The following is a 19544-nucleotide window of genomic DNA, read 5'->3' as shown; positions in this document are numbered from 1 at the left end:
TATTGAGCCCATCTTTGCATGAAATGTTCCCTTGGTATCTCTGATTTTCTTGAAGAGACCTCTAGTCTTTCTCATTCTGTTGTTTTCCTCTATTTCTTTGCATTGATCGCAAAGGAAGGCTTTCTTATCTCTCCTTGCTATTCTTTGGAACTCTGCATTCAGATGCTTATATCTTTCCTTTTCTCCTTTGCTTTTCGCTTCTCTTCTTTTCACAGCTATTTGTAAGGCCTCCTCAGCCAGCCATTTTGCTTTTTTGCATTTCTTTTTCTTGGGGATGGTCCTGATCCCTGTCTCCTGTACAACGCCACGAACCTCCATCCATAATTCATCAAGTACTCTGTCTATCAAATCTAGTCCCTTAAATCTCTTTCTCACTTCCACTGTATAATCATAAGGGATTTGATTTGGGTCATACCTGAATGATCTAGTAGTTTTCCCTAGTTTCTTCAGTTTAAGTCTGAATTTGGCAATAAGGATTCATGATCTGAGCCACAGTCAGCTCCTGGTCTTGTTTTTGCTAACCGTGTAGAGCTTCTCCATCTTTGGCTGCAAGGAATATAATCAGTCTGATTTCAGTGGTGGCCTTCTTGTGATATCCATGTGTGGAGTCTTCTCTTGTGTTGTTGGAAGAGGGTGTTTGCTATGACTAGTGTGTTCTCTTGGCAATACTCTATGAGCCTTTGTCCTGCTTCATTCTGTACTCCAAGGCCAAATTTGCCTGTTGCTCCAGGTGTTTCTTGACTTTCTAAGTGCCACTAGGGGAACCACTGTGCCTGGCAGTTGGTCATTCTTCCTCAGTAAGGCCCGTGTCCTGCCAGTGTTCATCTCATTACTTAAAATTCCTTTTCTTTAAAATTTTTATTTATTTATTTCTTCTTTTTATTTTTGTTATTTAGTCATTCAGTCATGTCCAATTCTTTGTGACCTCCGTGGACTGCAGCATGCCAGGCTTCCCTGTCATTCACAGTCTTCTGGAGCTTGCTCAAACTCATGTCCGTTGAATCAGTGATGCCATCCAACCACCTCATCCTCTGTAATCCGCCTCTTCTCCTGCCTTCAATTTTCTCCAGCATCAAGGTCTTTCCCAATGAGTCGGCTCTTCACATTTATTTTCAGTCTTTTAATTGGAGGAAAATTACTTTACACTGTTGCGTTGGTTTCTGGTGTACAACAATGAGAAACAGTCGTAATTATACATATATATATATATATATATATATATATACACACACACATACACACACACACACCCATATATATCCCCTCCCTCTTGAGCCTTCTCTTCCCCCCTAAAAAAAAATCTCAGGCTAGTATTGCAAAGAAATCTTACCAAATCTCTTCTAAGAGAGCCTCAGTGATTCTTCCTTTTCTTAGTCAGTGTATTTCCCACCCGTTTCCACGCTCGGGAACATCCAGGGGTGTGTGTGTGTGTGTGTGTGTGTGTGTGTAGGGAGGTCAGAGGGGAATCAGGTACAGCTTTTTAAATGGCCAGTGCTGAGGTTGTCTGAGAGTCCCTGCACTGCAGCCACAGCCCGGGCACGGTGACTGCCCCCAGCCTAGGGTTAGAGTGCTGCCCACTCCCTCTGGGCGCTGACATGCACATTGCTCTCAAGCAGATACGGTATGCTCAGTCACTCAGTCCTGTCTGACTCTGTGACCCTGCGAACTGTAGCCTGCCAGGCTCCTTTGTCCGTGGGATTTCCTAGACAAGAACACTGGAGTGGGTGGCCATTCCCTTTCCCAGGGAATCATCTCCACCCAGGGATCACTGCACAGCACAGGGAGCTCTACGCAGCGTTCTGTGGTGAACGAAATAGGAAGGGAGCCCTTCAAGAAAGGGGATACATTTAAATATAGAGCTGATTCACTTTGCTGGACAGTAGACTGTAACACAGCACTGTAATGCACACACATACACAATGTTAGTTGCTCAGTTATGTCTGACTCTTTTTGCGACCCCCCTGGACTGTAGCACACCAGGCTCCTCTGTCCATGGGATTCTCCAGGCAATAATACTGGAGTGGGTAGCCATTTCCTCCTTCAGGGGATCTTCCTGAACCAGAATCAAACCTGCATCTCCTTCATTGCTTACCACTGAGTCACCTGGGAAGCACAGTGAAAGAAGATATGGTCAGACAATAGACCATAAAAACAAGTTTTGTGATCATTAGTTATCCGAGAAATGCAAATTCAAAACATGAGGATTATCATTGCATATCCGTTTGTTGTTGTTCAGTTGCCCAGTTGTGTCGGACTTTTTGCAATCCCATGGACTGCAGCATGCCCGGCTTCCATGTCCCTCACCATCTCCCAGAGTTTGCCCGAGTTCCTGTTTGATGAGCTCATCAAACATATTCATGTTTGAGTTCATGTTTAGTGAGTTCATTGGTGATGCTGTCTAGCCATCTCCTTCTCTGATGCCCTCTTCTTCTTCTGCCCTCAATCTTTCCCAGCATCAAGGACTTTTCCAATGAGTCGTCTGTTTGCATCAGATAACCAAAATACTGGAGCTTCAGCTTCAGCATAAGTCCTTCCAGTGACTGTTCAGGATTTATCTTCCTTAAGATCGACTGGTTTGATCTCCTTGCTGTCCAAGAGACTTTCAGGAGTCTTCTCCAGCATAACAGTTCAAATTCATCAATTCTTTGGCTTCCAGCTCTCACAACTGTATGTGACCACTGGGAAAACTATAGCCTTGACTATATGGACCTTTGTTGGCAGAGTAATGTCTCTGCTTTTCAACACACTGTCTAGGTTTGTCATCTGCTGTTAATAAAGCTGTTAATAATGCTAATGGATGCGATGAAATTCCAGAACTATTCAAGTCCCTAAAGGATGATTCCATCAAGATTTTACATTCATTATGTCAGCATATCTGGAAGACCCAGCAGTGGCCACCAGACTGAAAAAGGTCTATCCTCGTCATCCCAAATCCCCAGAAGGGTAATACCAAAGAATGTGCTAACCATCAGACAGTCGCACTCATCTCCCACACTAGTAAGGTCATGCTTAAAATCTTGCATGCTGGGCTATAGCATTATGCGAACCAAGAACTTCAGATGTCCAAGCTGGGTTTAGAAATGGAAGAAAAACTAGAGATCAAATTGCCAACAATCACTGGGTTATAGAAAAAATGAGGTAATTTCAGAAAAACATCCATCTCTGTTTCATTGACTATGCTAAAGCCTTTGACTGGATCATGTCAAACTGTGGAAAGCTCTCAGAGAGATGGGAATACCAGACCGTCATACCTGTCTCCAGAGAAACCTGTATGTGGGTCAAGAAGCAACAGTTAGAACCCGATATGGAACAACTTACTGGTTCAAAATTGAGAAAGGTTCAAAATTGTTGTAAAAGGGCTGTTTGCTTTCACCCTGTTTGTTTAACCTATATGCTGAGCACATAATGAGAAATGCCAGGCTGGATGAGTTACAAGCTGGAATCAAGATAGGCAGGAGAAACATCGACGACCTCAGAGATGCATATGATACTACTCTAATGGCAGAAAGCGAAGAGGAACCAAAGAGCCTCTTGATGAGGGTGAAGGAGGAGAGTGAAAGGGCCAGCTTAAGACTAAATATTAAAAAAATTAAGAGCATGGCATCTGGCCACATTACTGCATGGCAAATAGAAGGGGAAAAGATGGAGGTAATGACAGATTTCCTCTTCTTGGACTCTAAAATCATTGCAGAGGGTGAATGCAGCCATGAAATCAGAAGACTCTTGCTTCTTGGCAGTAAAGTGATGGCATATCCATTAGGATGACTAAAATGAGAAGGACTTCAAAGATGGCTTGTTGGCTGGAACAACTAGGATTCCCTGCACTGCTCGTAGGAACGTAAAGTTGCACAGCCACTTTGGAAAATTGTTTGGCAGTTTCTTAAAAAGTTAAAAATACGTCTTCCATATGACCCAGTCATTTCGCTCCTACATGTTTACTCAAGAGAAATAAAGACATCTGTCTCCTCTAAGATTTTTGCATGAAGTTTCTTAGCAGCTTCACTTGTTGTAGCTCCAAACTGGAAGAAATGAAAATGTTCCTCGAGTGAATGCATAAATGAAATGTGATGTATGCATTTCATAGAACGGAATTCTGGCCAGCAATGAAAAGAAACAACTGCTAATACATGGTACAATATGGATGGACGGATGGATCTCATGACGATATGCTGACTGAGAAAAGCAAGACAGGACATGCACTGTATAACCCCATTTACATAAAATGCAAACTAATCCATACTAGCAAAGAGCTGGTCAGTGGTTGTCCAGAGATGGGAGGAGGAGGAGGAGGAGATGGACTGCAAAAAGGGATGAGGCATTCTTTAGAAAGCATTCTGTAGGTTGATTGTGGTGATATTCTCGTGGGTACATAGAGTTGTCAAAACTCTTTAAATGGTGCACTTTGAATAATTCAATCTATTGCGAATAAATTAATCCTCAGTAACGTTGATAAAGAAAAAAAGAAACTTTGTTTAAAGCAAAAATAGCAATGAAGTTTGTAACATATATAGAACATATTTTTGTCTCAGCAGTGACATAATGGATGGAAGAATGAAAAGGAATTATGTATTGTATTATTACAAGGGTCCTACATAATCCTTGAAGTGGTATAACACTATTTGAGGGAAAAATGTCATAAGTTAAAGCAGCATGTTTTAGGCCATAGAAAAATTGCTGAAAAAATGAGTAACAGTTTAAAATCTAACACTGGCATACTAATGATTATTCAGTTAATCAAAAGAAGACTGGAGCAGAGGGAAGAGGACATATGGGATAAACAGGAGAAAACTTGTGAGGCAGCAGTCTAAAATTGTCATGTTAATAATTACATTGAATTAAATGGTTCAAACACTCCTATTTTCAGATTGTCAGACATGATAAATTAAGACTGAACTAGATGCTTCTACAGGAAACTCACTTAAAATTAAAGACAAATAGGTTAGAAGTATGAGAATAAAAAAATTACACCTGTAAACATTAACCGTAAAAGAGCTGGAGTGGATTTACTAATATTGGATAAAGTAGACCTCAGAAAAAGGAACATTACCAGAGGTAAAGAAGATCGCTTCATGATAATTAAGGAGTCTACTCATCAAAAAGATGAAACAGTTTAAATGTGTATGGATTCCACAAAACGGCATCAAAATACAGGAAGCAAAACTGGGAAGCACTGAAAGGGAAAAGGAACAAATCCTCACGTATAGTTGCAGACATCAGCCCTTCTCTCTAGGTAATCAATGAAACAGACAGAAGACCAGTGATGCTGTAAATCATATGACGAGCATTACTGACAGACCCAGTGGCGTTTGTCAATCACTCTGTTGGGCATGAGCAGAATACCCACTCTTCTCAAGGGCACGTAGATCATGTGTCAAGACAGACCATGTAGATTTAGAATGACTGACATGATACAAAGTATATTCTTTGGTTAGAATGAAATTAAGCTACCATTAATAACAGAAAAATATCCTGAATAATCCTTACATACAAGGAAACCAAGTAATACACATCATTCATAGGTCAAAGTAGAAATCACAGGGAAATTAGAAAATATTTTGAATGGAGATGAACACAGTTTGTCAAAATTTGTGGTATGCAACTAAAATAGTACTCAGAGAAAAATGTATTCCTTTAGATGCTTACAACACAAAAGAAAGGTCTAAAACCACTGGAATAAATTTCTATTTTAAGAGACTATAAAAAGATGAACAAGTTAAACCCAAAGTAAGTACAAAGAATAATAAAAATGAAATAAGAAATGGTCAAATAATAGAGAATAAACAAGCCCCAAACTATTTTTCTTTCAATAAATAAATAAAATTGAAAGACCTTTAAATCATCCCACCCTTGCCTGCTCCCACTGAGTGCAAAAGTCTGTTCTTTATGTCTGTGTCTGCTTTGCTGGCCTGCATGTAGGATCATCGGTACCATCTTTCTAGACTGATGCAGAAAAAAAATAGACACAAGTTACCAGTATCTAGAATGAAAGATAGGACTTTACTGTAGATCCCACAGACATTGAAAGGATAAAATTAAATACCATTATTATTGATGTGATGTTCACGTAATGCCAATACATTTGACAGCATGTATGAAATAGACAAATTTCTTGAAAGATGCATAGTACCAAAAGTGACACAAAAAGAACCAGAAACCCGAATAGCTTTGACATTACTTGTGAAATCCATTAAATACTTGAAAAAGGAAACATACTGATTTTTTTTAATATATGAATATATTTTATTTTATTTTATTTTATTTTAAGATTTAAAATGTTTTATTTTATTTTTTATTTTTTTTTAAATTTTAAAATCTTTAATCCTTACATGCGTTCCCAAACATGAACCCCCCTCCCACCTCCCTACCCATAACATCTCTCTGGGCCATCCCCATGCACCAGCTCCAAGCATGCTGTATCCTGCATCAGACATAGACTGGCAATTCAATTCTTACATGATAGTATACATGTTAGAATGTCATTCTCCCAAATCATCCCACCCTCTCCCTCTCCCTCTGAGTCCAAAAGTCCATTATACACATCTGTGTCTCTTTCCCTGTCTTGCATACAGGGTCGTCATTGCCATCTTCCTAAATTCCATATATATGTGTTAGTATACTGTATTGGTGTTTTTCTTTCTGGCTTACTTCACTCTGTATAATCGGCTCCAGTTTCATCCATCTCATCAGAACTGATTCAAATGAATTCTTTTTAATGGCTGAGTAATACTCCATTGTGTATATGTACCACAGCTTTCTTATCCATTCATCTGCTGATGGACATCTAGGTTGTTTCCATGTCCTAGCTATTATAAACAGTGCTGCGATGAACATTGGGGTACATGTGTCTCTTTCAATTCTGGTTTCCTCGGTGTGTACTGATTTTACACAAATTCTTTCAGAAAAGGGAAAACTAATTTTAGGAGCATCCCAACACCAAAACCCAAAGAAATTGTGAGACCCCTCTCCCGGATGAGCACATGTGCTCGGGACACACTGCACCCATCAGCGGCCTCCACTTGTCTTGCAGGTATGCCAGCACCCTTCTGGATGAGGACATCTTCCGTGGGAAGGAGCTTGTCAGCAGTCGCACACTGCAGGCGCTGGTGGCAGGGCTGAAGGCCTACAGCACCTGGGAGAACGTCAGCTGCCTGCAGGACTGTCGTGAATGCACTGGAGGCATGGTGAGCGCCCTCGGACCCCTCGGGCCACCGGTCCAGCAGAGCCTGCATGGTTACAGATTACAGGCTACACGTACAGCATGTGTTGGGGAAGGACCGTGTGGCCGGTGGGCTTTGGAACCAGGTGAAATTCCCATCTGCCCTTGTGACCCTGGGTGCGCCCCTTAGCCTTGTCATCTGTGCATGCCCATCTTCTCTGATGCTGCCAGACAGATGCAGACCATGCCTGTAAAATACTGGGTCCGTGGAGGCCCTCGGTACCTGTCATGAAACTTGGTGGTGGTGAGTTGTTGACAATATAGGAAAGGGCCAACAGGGGCCAGGTGATCCAAGCTCGGCTCCAGTGCTTTTTCTTCTTTAAATTTTATTTTTACTTGATTTTGCTTTACAATACTGTATTGGTTTTGCCATACATTGACATGAATCAGCCATGGGTATACATGAGTTCCCAATCCTGAACCCCCTCCCACCTCCCACCCCATATCATCTCTCTAGATCATCCCCATGCACCAGCCCCAAGCATCCTGTATCCTATATTGAACATAGACTGGTGATTCGTTTCTTACCTGATAGTATACATGTTTCAATGCCATTCTCCCAAATCATCCCACCCTCTCCCTCTCCCACAGAGTCTAAAAGTCCGTTCTATAGATCTGTGTCTCTTTTGCTGTCTCGCATAGAGGGTTATCATTACCATCTTTCTAAATTCCATATACATGTGTTAGTATACTGTATTGGTGGAGAAGGCAATGGCACCCAACTCCAGTACTCCTGCCTGGAAAATCTCATGGACGGAGGAGCCTGGTGGGCTGCAGTCCATGGGGTCGCTAAGAGTTGGACACGACTGAGCGACTTCACTTTCACTTTTCACTTTCATGTATTGCAGAAGGAAATGGCAACCCACTCCAGTGTTCTTGCCTGGAGAATCCCAGGGACGGCGGAGCCTGGTGGGCTGCATAGTCCAGTCTGTGGGGTCGCATAGAGTCGGACACGACTGAAGCGACTTAGCAGCAGTAGCAGCAGCAGCATATTGTATTGCTGTTTTTCTTTCTGGCTTACTTCACTATGTGTAATAGGCTCCAATTTCATCCACCTCATTAGAACTGATTCAAATGTATTCTTTTTAATGGCTGAGTAATACTCCATTGTGTATATGTACTACAGCTTTCTTATCCATTCATCTGCTGATGGACATCTAGGTTGTTTCCATGTCCTGGCTATTATAAACAGTGCTGCGATGAACACTGAGGTACACGTGTCTCTTTCAGTTCTGGTTTCCTCGGTGTGTATGCCCAGCAGTGGGATTGCTGGGGCATAAGGCAGTTCTATTTGCAATTTTTTAAGGAATCTCCACACTGTTCTCCATAGTGGCAGTACTAGTTTGCATTCCCACCAACAGAGTAAGAGGGTTCCCTTTTCTCCACACCCTACCCAGCATTTACTGCTTGCAGACTTTTGGATCGCAGCCATTCTGACTGATGTGAAATGGTACCTCATTGTGGTTTTGATCTGCATTCTCTGATAATGAGTGATGTTGAGCATCTTTTCATGTGTTTGTTAGCCATCCGTATGTCTTCTTTGGAGAAATGTCTATTTAGTTCTTTGGCCCATTTTTTCATTGGGTCATTTATTTTTCTGGAATTGAGCTGCAGGAGTTGCTTGTATATTTTTGAGATTAGTTGTTTTTCAGTTTCTTCATTTGCTATTCTTTTCTCCCATTCAGAAGGCTGTCTTTTCACCTTGCTATAGTTTCCTTTGTTGTGCAGAAGCTTTTAATTTTAATTAGATCCCATTTGTTTATTTTTGCTTTTATTTCCAGTATTCTGGGAGATGGGTCATAGAGGATCCTGCTGTGATTTATGTCAGAGAGTGTTTTGCCTATGTTCTCCTCTAGGGGTTTTATAGTTTCTGGTCTTACATTTAGATCTTTAATCCATTTTGAGTTTATTTTTGTGTGCGGTGTTAGAAAGTGATCTGGTTTCATTCTTTTACAAGTGGTTGACCAGTTTTCCCAGCACCACTTGTTAAAGAGATTGTCTTTAATTCATTGTATATTCTTGCCTCCTTTGTAGAAGATAAGATGTCCATAGATGTGTGGATTTATCTCTGGGCTTTCTGTTTTGTTCCATTGATCTATATTTCTGTCTTTGTGCCAGTACCATACTGTCTTGATGACTGTGGCTTTGTAGTAGAGCCTGAAGTCAGGCAGGTTGATTCCTCCAGTTCCATTCTTCTTTCTCAAGATTGCTTTGGCTATTCAAGGTTTTTTGTATTTCCATACAAATTGTGAAATTATTTGTTCTAGCTCTGTGAAAAATACTGCTGGTAGCTTGACAGGGATTGCATTGAATCTGTAGATTGCTTTGGGTGGTATACTCATGTTCACTATATTGATTCTTCTGATCCATGAACATGGTATATTTCTCTATCTATTAGTGTCTTCTTTGATTTGTTTCATCAGTGTTTTATAGTTTTCTATATATAAGTCTTTAGTTTCTTTAGGTAGATATATTCCTAAGTATTTTATTCTTTTCGTTGCAGTGGTGAATGGAATTGTTTCCTTAATTTCTTTTTCTACTTTCTCATTATTCGTGTATAGGAATGCAAGGGATTTCTGTGTGTTGATTTTATATCCTGCAACTTTACTATATTCATTGATTAGCTCTAGTAATTTTCTGGTGGAGTCTTTAGGGTTTTCTATGTAGAGGATCATGTCATCTGCAAACAGTGAGAGTTTTACTCCTTCTTTTCCAATTTGGATTCCTTTTATTTCTTTTTCTGCTCTGATTGCTGTGGCCAAAACTTCCAGAACTATGTTGAAAAGTAGCGGTGAAAGTGGGCACCCTTGTCTTGTTCCTGATTTTAGGGGAAATGGTTTCAATTTTTCACCATTGAGGATAATGTTTGCTGTGGGTTTGTCATATATAGCTTTTATTATGTTGAGGTATGTTCCTTCTATTCTTGCTTTCTGGAGAGTTTTTATCATAAATGGATGTTGAATTTTGTCAAAGGCCTTCTTTGCATCTATTGAGATAATCATATGGCTTTTATTTTTCAATTTGTTAATATGGTGAATTACATTGATTGATTTGCAGATATTGAAGAATCCTTGCATCCTTGCGATAAAGCCCACTTGGTCATGGTGTATGATGTTTTTAATGTGTTTCTGGATTCTGATTGCTAGAATTTTGTTAAGGATTTTTGCATCTATGTTCATCAGTGATATTGGCCTGTAGTTTTCTTTTTTTGTGGCATCTTTGTCAGGTTTTGGTATTAGGGTGATGGTGGCCTCATAGAATGAGTTTGGATGTTTACCTTCCTCTTCAATTTTCTGGAAGAGTTTGAGTACGATAGGTGTTAGCTCTTCTCGAAATTTTTGGTAGAATTCAGCTGTGAAGCCGTCTGGACCTGGGCTTTTGTTTGCTGGAAGATTTCTGATTACAGTTTCAATTTCCGTGCTTGTGATGGGTCTGTTAAGATTTTCTATTTCTTGCTAGTTCAGTTTTGGAAAGTTGTACTTTTCTAAGAATTTGTCCATTTCTTCCATGTTGTCCATTTTATTGGCATATAATTGCTGATAGTAGTCCCTTATGATCCTTTGTATTTCTGTGTTGTCTGTTATGATCTCTCCATTTTCATTTCTAATTTCATTGATTTGATTTTTCTCCCTTTGTTTCTTGCTGAGTCTGGCTAATGGCTTGTCAATTTTATTTATCCTCTCAAAGAACCAGCTTTTGGCTTTGTTGATTTTTGCTATGGTCTCTTTTGTTTCTTTTGCATTTATTTCTGCCCTAATTTTTAAGATTTCTTTCCTTCTATTAACCCTGGGATTCTCCATTTCTTCCTTTTCTAGTTGCTTTAGGTGTAGAGTTAGGTTGTTTATTTGACTTTTGTCTTGTTTCTTGAGGTATGCCTGTATTGCTATGAACTTTCCTCTTAGCACTGCTTTTATAGTGTCCCACAGGTTTGGGGTTGTTGTGTTTTCATTTTCGTTTGTTTCTATGCATATTTTGATTTCTGTTTTGATTTCCTCTGTGATTTGTTGGTTATTCAGAAGTGTGTTGTTCAGCCTCCATATGTTGGAGTTTTTAATAGTTTTTCTCCTGTAATTGAGATCTAATCTTAATGCATTATGGTCAGAAAAGATGCTTGGAATGATTTCAGTTTTTTTGAGTTTATCAAGGTTAGATTTATCAACCTTGAGTTTATCAAGGCCCAGGATGTGATCTATCCTGGAGAAGGTTCCGTGAGCACTTGAAAAAAAGGTGAAATTCATTGTTTTGGGGTGAAATGTCCTATAGATATCAATTAGGTCTAACTGGTCTATTGTATCATTTAAAGTTTGCATTTCTTTGTTAATTTTCTGTTTAGGTGATCTGTCCATAGGTGTGAGTGGGGTATTAAAGTCTCCCACTATTATTGTGTTATTGTTAATTTCCCCTTTCATACTTGTTAACATTTGTCTTACATATTGCAGTGCTCCTAAGTTGGGTGCATGTATATTTATAATTGTTATATCTTCTTCTTGGATTGATCCTTTAATCATTATGTAGTGGCCTTCTTTGTCTCTTTTCACAGCCTTTGTTTTAAAGTCTATTTTATCGGATATGAGTATTGCTACTCCTGCTTTCTTTTGGTCTCTATTTGAGTGGTATATCTTTTTCCAGCCCTTCACTTTCAGTCTGTATGTGTCCCTTGTTTTGAGGTGGGTCTCTTGTAAGCAGCATATAGAGGGGTCTTGTTTTTGTATCCATTCGGCCAGTCTTTGTCTTTTGGTTGGGGCGTTCAACCCATTTACGTTTAAGGTAATTATTGATAAGTATGATCCCGTTACCATTTACTTTATTGTTTTGGGTTTGGGTTTATATGCCCTTTTTGTGTTTTCTCTAGACAGGAAACACAAACAGCATTTGTTGGAGAACTGGTTTGGTGGTGCTGAATTCTCTCAGCTTTTGCTTGTGCTTTTGATTTCTCCTTCATATTTGAATGAGATCCTTGCTGGGTACAGTAATCTGGGCTGTAGGTTATTTTCTTTCATCACTTTAAATATGTCTTGCCATTCCCTCCTGGCCTGAAGAGTTTCTATTGAAAGATCAGCTGTTATCCTTGTGGGAATCTCCTTGTGTGTTATTTGTTGTTTTTCCCTTGCTGCTTTTAATATTTGTTCTTTGTGTTTGATCTTTGTTAATTTGAATAATATGTGTCTTGGGGTGTTTCGCCTTGGGTTTATCCTGTTTGAAACTCTCTGGGTTTCTTGGACTTGGGTGATTATTTCCTTCCCCATTTTAGGGAAGTTTTCAACTATTATCTCCTCAAGTATTTTCTCATGGTCTTTCTTTTTGTCTTCTTCTTCTGGGACTCCTATAATTCAAATGTTGGAGCATTTCATATTGTCCTGGAGGTCTCTGAGATTGTCCTCATTTCTTTTAATTTGTTTTTCTTTTTTCCTCTCTGATTGATTTATTTCTACCATTCTATCTTCTATTTCACTAATCCTATCTTCTGCCTCCGTTATTCTACTATTTGTTGCCTCCAGAGTGTTTCTGATCTCATTTATTGCGTTGTTCATTATATATTGACTCTTTTTTAATTCTTCTAGGTCCTTGTTAAACCTTTCTTGCATCTTCTCAGTCCTTGTCTCCAGATATTTTGATGTCAAGGTTTTGGATCATTTTTACTATCATTATTTGGAATTCTTTCTCAGGTAGACTCCCTATCTCTTCCTCTTTTGTTTGGTTTGGTGGGCATTTCTCCTGTTCCTTTACCTGCTGGGTATTCCTCTGTCTCTTCATCTTGGTTATATTGCTGCGTTTGGGGTGGCCTTTCTGTATTCTGGGAATTTGTGGAGTTCTCTTTATTATGGAGTTTCCTCACTGTGGGTGGGGTTGTATCAGTGGCTTGTTAAGGTTTCTTGGTTAGGGAAGCTTGTGTCGGAGTTCTGGTGGGTAGAGCTGGATTTCTTCTCTCTGGAGTGCAGTGAAGTGTCCAATAATGAGTTATGAGACGTCTGTGGTTTCAGAGTAACTTGAGCTATGTGTATATTGAAGCTCAGGGTTGTGTTCCCGTGTTGCTGGAGAATTTGCATGGTATGTCATGCTCTGGATCTTGTTGGCCCTTGGGTGGTGCTTGGTTTCAGTGTAGGTATTTAGGCGTTTGATGAGCTCCTATCGATTAATGTTCCCTGAATTCAGGAGTTCTCTGATGTTCTCAGGATTTGGACTTATGCCTCCTGCTTCTGGTTTTCAGTTTTATTTTTACAGTGGCCTTAAGACTTCTCCATCTATACAGCACCGATGATAAAACATCTAGGTTAGAGATGAAAAGTTTCTCCACATTGAGGGACACCCAGAGAGGTTCACTGAGTTACATGGAGAAGAGAAGAGGGAGGGGGTAGTTAGAGGTGACTGGAATGAGATGAGGTGGGATCAAAAGAGGAGAGCGCAGGCTAGCCAGTAGTCACTTCCTTATGTGCACTCCACAGTCTGGACCGCTCAGAGGTTTTCATGGAGTTATACAGGGAAGAGGAGAGAAAGGAAGTAGACAGAGGTGGCCAGGAGGATAAAAGAGGGAAATGAAAAGGAGAGAGACAGATCCAGCCAGTAACCAGTTCCCTAAGTGTTCTCCACCGTCTGGAACACACAGAGAGTCACAGAGTTGGATAGAGAAGAGAAGGGGGAGGGAGGAGAGAGAGACAACCTGGTGGAGAAAAAGGAGAGTCCTAAGGAGGAGAGAGTGGTCAAGCCAGTAATCTCACTCTCAGGTAAAATTGGGTACTGAAGATTGGGTTTTTAAATGTACAAAATTGACAACAAATACCAAAAAGCAAAGATTAAAAATCTAGAGTAGAAGTTGGATTTTCAAAAATACAATATTAAAGAAAAGAAGAAGAAAGAAAAAAAAAGTCACGAGAATTATTAAAAAACAACAAGAACCACAAAAAATATATATATACGGTGTTTGCTTTAAAAATAGGGTCTTTTTTTTGAAAAGTGATAGTAGGTTATCAAAATTAAAATTAAAGGAGAAATAGAGGACTTAAAAATTTTTTTACGTTAAAAAAAAGGAGAAGAAAAAGAAAAGAACAAAAAACAATCAAACAACAACATCAACAACAACAACAAAAAAGAGAATGGTCGTTAAAATAGTAAAGATATTTCTGGGACTTTCTCTGGTGTTGTGGGCAGTGTGGGGTCACTTCCAAGGTGGTCCCCTCTGTTTAGCTTCTTCTGTTTGCTGGTCTCTTCAGTGTCTGATTTCCGCCCTGACACAAGGGGGTCGGTGGTGGACACTTTTTTTTTTTTTTTTTTTTTTTTAGGCTCACTTGTTCAGTCGTGCTGTAGGGAGGGAGGGATGCTGCAAACAAATAACACTGGCTTGTGCTCGCAGTGTCTCAGCCACGCTGGGCCTGCCCCTGCACACGGCGCACACCACTCAGGTTCTACGTTGCTCCACCGGGAACCGTCTGAGGCCGGTCCTAGGCTGCATGCACCTCCCCAGTCTAAGCCACTCAGGCTCAGCTCTCAGGTAGCCCTCAGAGGTGCAGATTCGGTTGGGCCTGCGTTTTGTGCCCTTCCCAGGACCGAGTAGTTCAGGTGTGTGGCGAGCGCGGTCGCTGCGACTTATCGCCTTTCCCTGCTGCTCACTTTTCTGGGTGTACCACTGGTGCCCCTTGTCAGGCAGATGGTGACTGTCCAGAACCCCAAGAAGTCTTAGTTAGCAAACAAGCCTGCTTGCAGTTTGGTAGGTAAAGTCTCTCCGGGGCTGCGATTGCCCCCTTCCAGCCTTTACGGCTCTGGCTGCCTGTCACCGGTGGGGGATGCTCTGCAGCCGGCTATTTCTGTTCCGTCCTTTGTTCTGTGTGCGGTCCTGGCGGTGTCTTATGCTAGAGCTTTTTGAGTGGCAGCTATCCTACAGTCTGGCATGCTAGCCCAAGTTAGTTCGCTCTGGTTACATTCGGGGCTTTCCAGCCCGATTCTTAAAAAGCACTGCAGCCCGCGCCTGCCTGCCCAGCCCCCACTTGCTAGTGGCGGATGCAGGCGTCTTCGCTGCTTCTCCGCTGGGGGAGTTACTGTTGGGCTTGTAATCTGTTGGTTTTAATTATTTATTTATTTTTCTTCCCTGTTATGTTGCCCTCTGTGCTTCCAAGGCTCGCCACAGACTCGGCAGTGAGAGTGTTTCCTGGTGTTTGGAAACTTCTCTCTTTTTAAGACTCCCTTCCCGGGATGGGACTCCCTTCCTGAGATGGAGCTCCCTCCCTACCTCCTTTGTCTCTTTTTTTGTCTTTTATATTTTTCCTGCCTGTTTTTGAAGACAATGATCTGCTTTTCTGGGTGCCTGATGTCCTCTGCCAGCATTCAGAAGTTGTTTTGTAGAATTTACTCAGCGTTGAAATGTTCTTTTGATGAATTTTTGGGGGAGAAAGTGGTCTCCCCGTCCTATTCCTCCACCATCTTAGGACTTCCCTCCGGCTCCAGTGTTTCAATCCCTTGGGGAGAATGCAGGAAATGACCTCACAGGTTTCTACCCTGGGAACGAGGCAGATGGGGACATGCCAAGTGCTTAGGGCATGTTGAGAGCATCCCCGGCGCTGGCCTCAGACAGGACTGTGCAGTGAAGTATGGAAACCCTAATGTGAATCTTCGGAGAGTCGAGGGGACTCTGAGACCAGCTGGATCTATGCCCTCTTTCTGTACGACCTTGAGAGTGGAGGCACCTGCAGGAGCCCAGAGCTGGTGAGAAAGGGGACCCAAGTGGGGTCTTGGAGGGCAGCACATGGGAGGGATGTGTGGTTTTGAACCTGTGACTTGGTAGCATGGCACAGCTATGGACATCAACTCTGGTGGCCTCTGAGCTCAGCCCCAGATGACAGTCCTGTGTGGGCCACACCCACGGACCACCCCGCCTCATCGTCATGTGGGCCAGAAGCAGGCACTGCAGGAGGATGCGGGGAGGAGGGATCCCCTCTTGGGCCTTGAGCCTCAGTTCCATCTAGAACTTGGCTGAATATTTGCCTAGAAACAGCAGCTCTGAACCTGAAGGGGCGGTTGAAGCATTTTAGCCACAATGAGAAGAGGTCAAGAGCAGATCAAGGGCTGCTGTAGAAGATAAAGGGGGAGGTTGAGTTTCTGGAGAGCCCAGAGCATTGGAGCCTGGGTCCAGGGAGGGGCAAGGAGGGACTGTGCCTTCACCACAGGCGCAGCCTGAGGTTTGTCCCATGTGGACTCTGGATGGGAGTGAGAGGCAGCCTGGTCACTGCTCTTGCAGGGACTGAGTGAAGATGTGCGAGTGGTGAAGGGGACCTTGGTTAATCAGGCTTGCACCCTGTACCCATGATGGTGGTGGACATGCTTGCTTTTCCAGCAGGGATGGTGTCAGGCTCCATCAGGAAAGAAGGAGGAGGAGGATAAAGTGACAGCTGGAGCTGGGGTGCAGTGGGGTCAGGAGCCAAGGTCCTCTGAGGCAGCCAGGGGCGATGGCTCCTAGTGGCCTGACATGTTGTGAGACCCATGCCAGGGGCTGGTTCCTGCCCTTCCAGTGATCCTGCCCGGTCATTCCTCTTTCACTGTCCAGCATCACCCGGCAGTGCAGAAATGACCCCTCCACCCACCATACTATGGAAAAGAAGCTGACCCTGGAAGGCCGCTCTTCTGGGCTGGGAAAGTGCCAGATGCCCAGCTCTGTAATCCTGGGCACTGCTGCCTCTAGTGGCTTTGCTTCCCAGCAACTCCTCGGAAACAGAAGGAGGGGGGTCCCTGTTTTCTAGTTTTGTTCCTTCCCTTCTCCTCTCCACCCCCGTATCCACCCAACACCTTGCCCAGAACTGTTTATAGAGACATAAATATTTGTTGAAGGGGCTTCCCAGGTGGCACTAGCGGTAAAGAATCTGCCCGCCGAGGCAGGAGATGTAAGAGATGTGTGTTCAATCCCTGGGTCAGGAAGATCCCCTAGAGGAGGAAATGGTAACCCACTCCAGTATTCCTGCCTGGAGAATCCCATGGACAGAGGAGCCTGGCGGGCTATAGTCCACAGGGTGGAAAAGAGTCGGACATGACTGAAGCCACTTAACACATATGCAGATATTTGTTGAAAGAAAAGCATGAGAATCTTCTAATTGTTTTAAGCTGTATTTTCAGACACTACATCTTCTGTAGGCAGGAAGTCACCAGGAGTGAAATGTGGCTGAGTCTGGGGGCCGCTGAGATGGTAATGAAAACCACTTCTGTGGCCCATAGGTCTAAGGAGGTCTTGCTTGCCAAAACAAAAACAAAACATATTTCGACTCACGTTTACTGACTTTGAAGCCAGTAACACTATGGGTAAGTTATTGCTTTCTCTTTGCCTCATTTTTCACATATATAAAATGAGGCTAAGCTTTCCTTTGTAACAATTGTGAGAGTTAAGTTGAGCAAGATTAGCATAAAAATATATAATGGTGAAGGCAGCTGAAGATCCTGTGTGCTGCAGCTAGACTCGGCACAGCCAATTGATTAATTAAAAATGTATAATTGTTTAAACAAAAATCATAACAACATGATGTGAGGTTTATAACCGAGAAGGGGCTGGACCAGGCGCTGGGGAGGCACTGTCCATTCCTGGGACAACCCTGATGTTCCCAATGGCTGGGGCTTCATGCTCACACGTGGTCTGCACTGTGGCTTCTGACTTCAGTGTGTAAGCTGAGTATCCACCAGCCTGGTTTGGAAGTGATGAAAACCCTTTACCTGCCCGCATTTGAACTCAGAGAACAGACTCCACCCCTCGGAGTAGTCACGTGACTCAGTTCTTTTGCTTCCTTAGCTCTTCACCTTCCTTCTCCAAGGACTGATGGGTAAACCAAGTCTTCAGACTGTTGCTGTTTCACTGGACTTGCATTGGCCTCTTTTCTCCATATCCAAGCAAACCCAGATTGAATTTCCTACCACCAGCTGAGTGAGGAGTGGGAAACAGAGCCCTGGAATTCATTGTACCCCTTGTGGGGCTGCCTGGTGGGGAGGAAACTCTGGGAGGTGGGAGGGGCAGCTCCTCAAGGAAGGGGTGAGATCTCAGGGTCAGGACGCTGTGCCTTGGGCTTTTCCTCTGGGAGCCTCAGGTTCCTTCTCTTTTAAAGCCTACAGCATAGTATTGCAGTGTTCTTACTCGTGTCTGACTCTTTGCGATCCCATGGACTGTAGCCCACCGGGCTCTTCTGTCTATGAGATTTCCCAGCAAGCATACTGGAGTGGGTTACCATTTCCTTCTCCAGGGTATCTTCCCGACCCAGGGATCGAACCTGTGTCTCTTACATCACCTCTGTTGCAGGCAGATTCTTTACCACTAGCGCCACCTGGGAAGCATGGTAGGCTTCAGTAAAGACTCTCCTTGTCTTTCTTTCTCCTGGCTGTGGTTACAGCGAGGCATCCCAGCTGTCTCTGCTCCTCCCTAAACCCCATGCTGATGCATACGATCTGTGTGGGAGCTACATGGGTGGGGCTCTTCAGGGGGTAGCCGTGGACTCTGGAGGCAAGTATTTTCTCAGCAGATCTGACTCTATAGCATCAGGGGCTGCAGAGACAGGCCTGGGGCCAGCATAGGCTGCATGGTCCACCCCACTCCAGTGGGGCAGAGCTGCGGCCCAGCTGCTGGCCTTGACCCTGCCCAGCAGAATTCTTCATGGGGAACTTCTACAGTATCCCTTGACCCTTGAGGGCTATCTGTACCTGGATGTCCATGGCCTGCAACTGTGCTCTCCAGCGCTGGGAGATACCCACCCTGGGATCTCTGGGCCAGTGGTCAAGATCAGACTCCACGGCAGGATTTTAGGCACCCTGCCCCCCACCCGCCACTCCCATCAGGGCCTCTCCCTGGAAGCCTTCTCATCTCCGCCCCTGGCTGCTGCACTTCTTCTCAGTGTGTTCCCAAATTCCGTGGGAGAGCGAAATTGGCTGAAGCAGCCTAAAGAAATATGCAGACAAGACTGGAGCAGGATAAAGTCTCAGGAGAGATCTCTGACCCACCATGATGATAAGGTTATCAGCAAAGACGCATTGACTGTTCCTTTCATGTTAGACATGGAGCTGCTGTTTGCTGTTCAGATATACAATCCAGCCGGGCAATGACAGAATTGCTGTAAGATTGCACAAGAGGACACTGAAACAATTACAGGTGTTTGTAAATTAAAAGAAAAAAAAAAGCCACATGATGCTGAGCTCACTGGTTGTTCTGTAGGCTCCATCCCAAGACTGGCTCCTCAGGAGATGTACCATCACCTCGTTTATCTGGCATCCACTGTTACTTGGAACACAGCCGAGGCCTGAAATAGGCAAAACAGAACTCTGAGACTCCCAGAGAGATGGCACAAAGTCCCTGTGCCTAGGCGCAGGCCCTCAC

The 19544-nt window shown here is 43.0% G+C and overlaps 1 protein-coding gene across 1 annotated transcript in view; it reads left to right on the top strand.

Annotated features, from left to right (window-relative positions):
• Nucleotides 1-19544, top strand: part of ACOXL (acyl-CoA oxidase-like) — a 269160-nt gene that overhangs the window by 153837 nt on the left and 95779 nt on the right. The window contains exon 10 of the mRNA XM_018054699.1: nt 7028-7181. Within this exon, the coding sequence (XP_017910188.1) occupies nt 7028-7181 (154 nt within the window). The remainder of the gene's footprint in view (nt 1-7027; nt 7182-19544) is intronic.

This window comes from Capra hircus, chromosome 11 (genome assembly GCF_001704415.2).
Source record: "Capra hircus breed San Clemente chromosome 11, ASM170441v1, whole genome shotgun sequence".
NCBI lineage: Eukaryota > Metazoa > Chordata > Mammalia > Artiodactyla > Bovidae > Capra > Capra hircus.
This window is presented reverse-complemented; position numbering and strand designations above follow the sequence as displayed.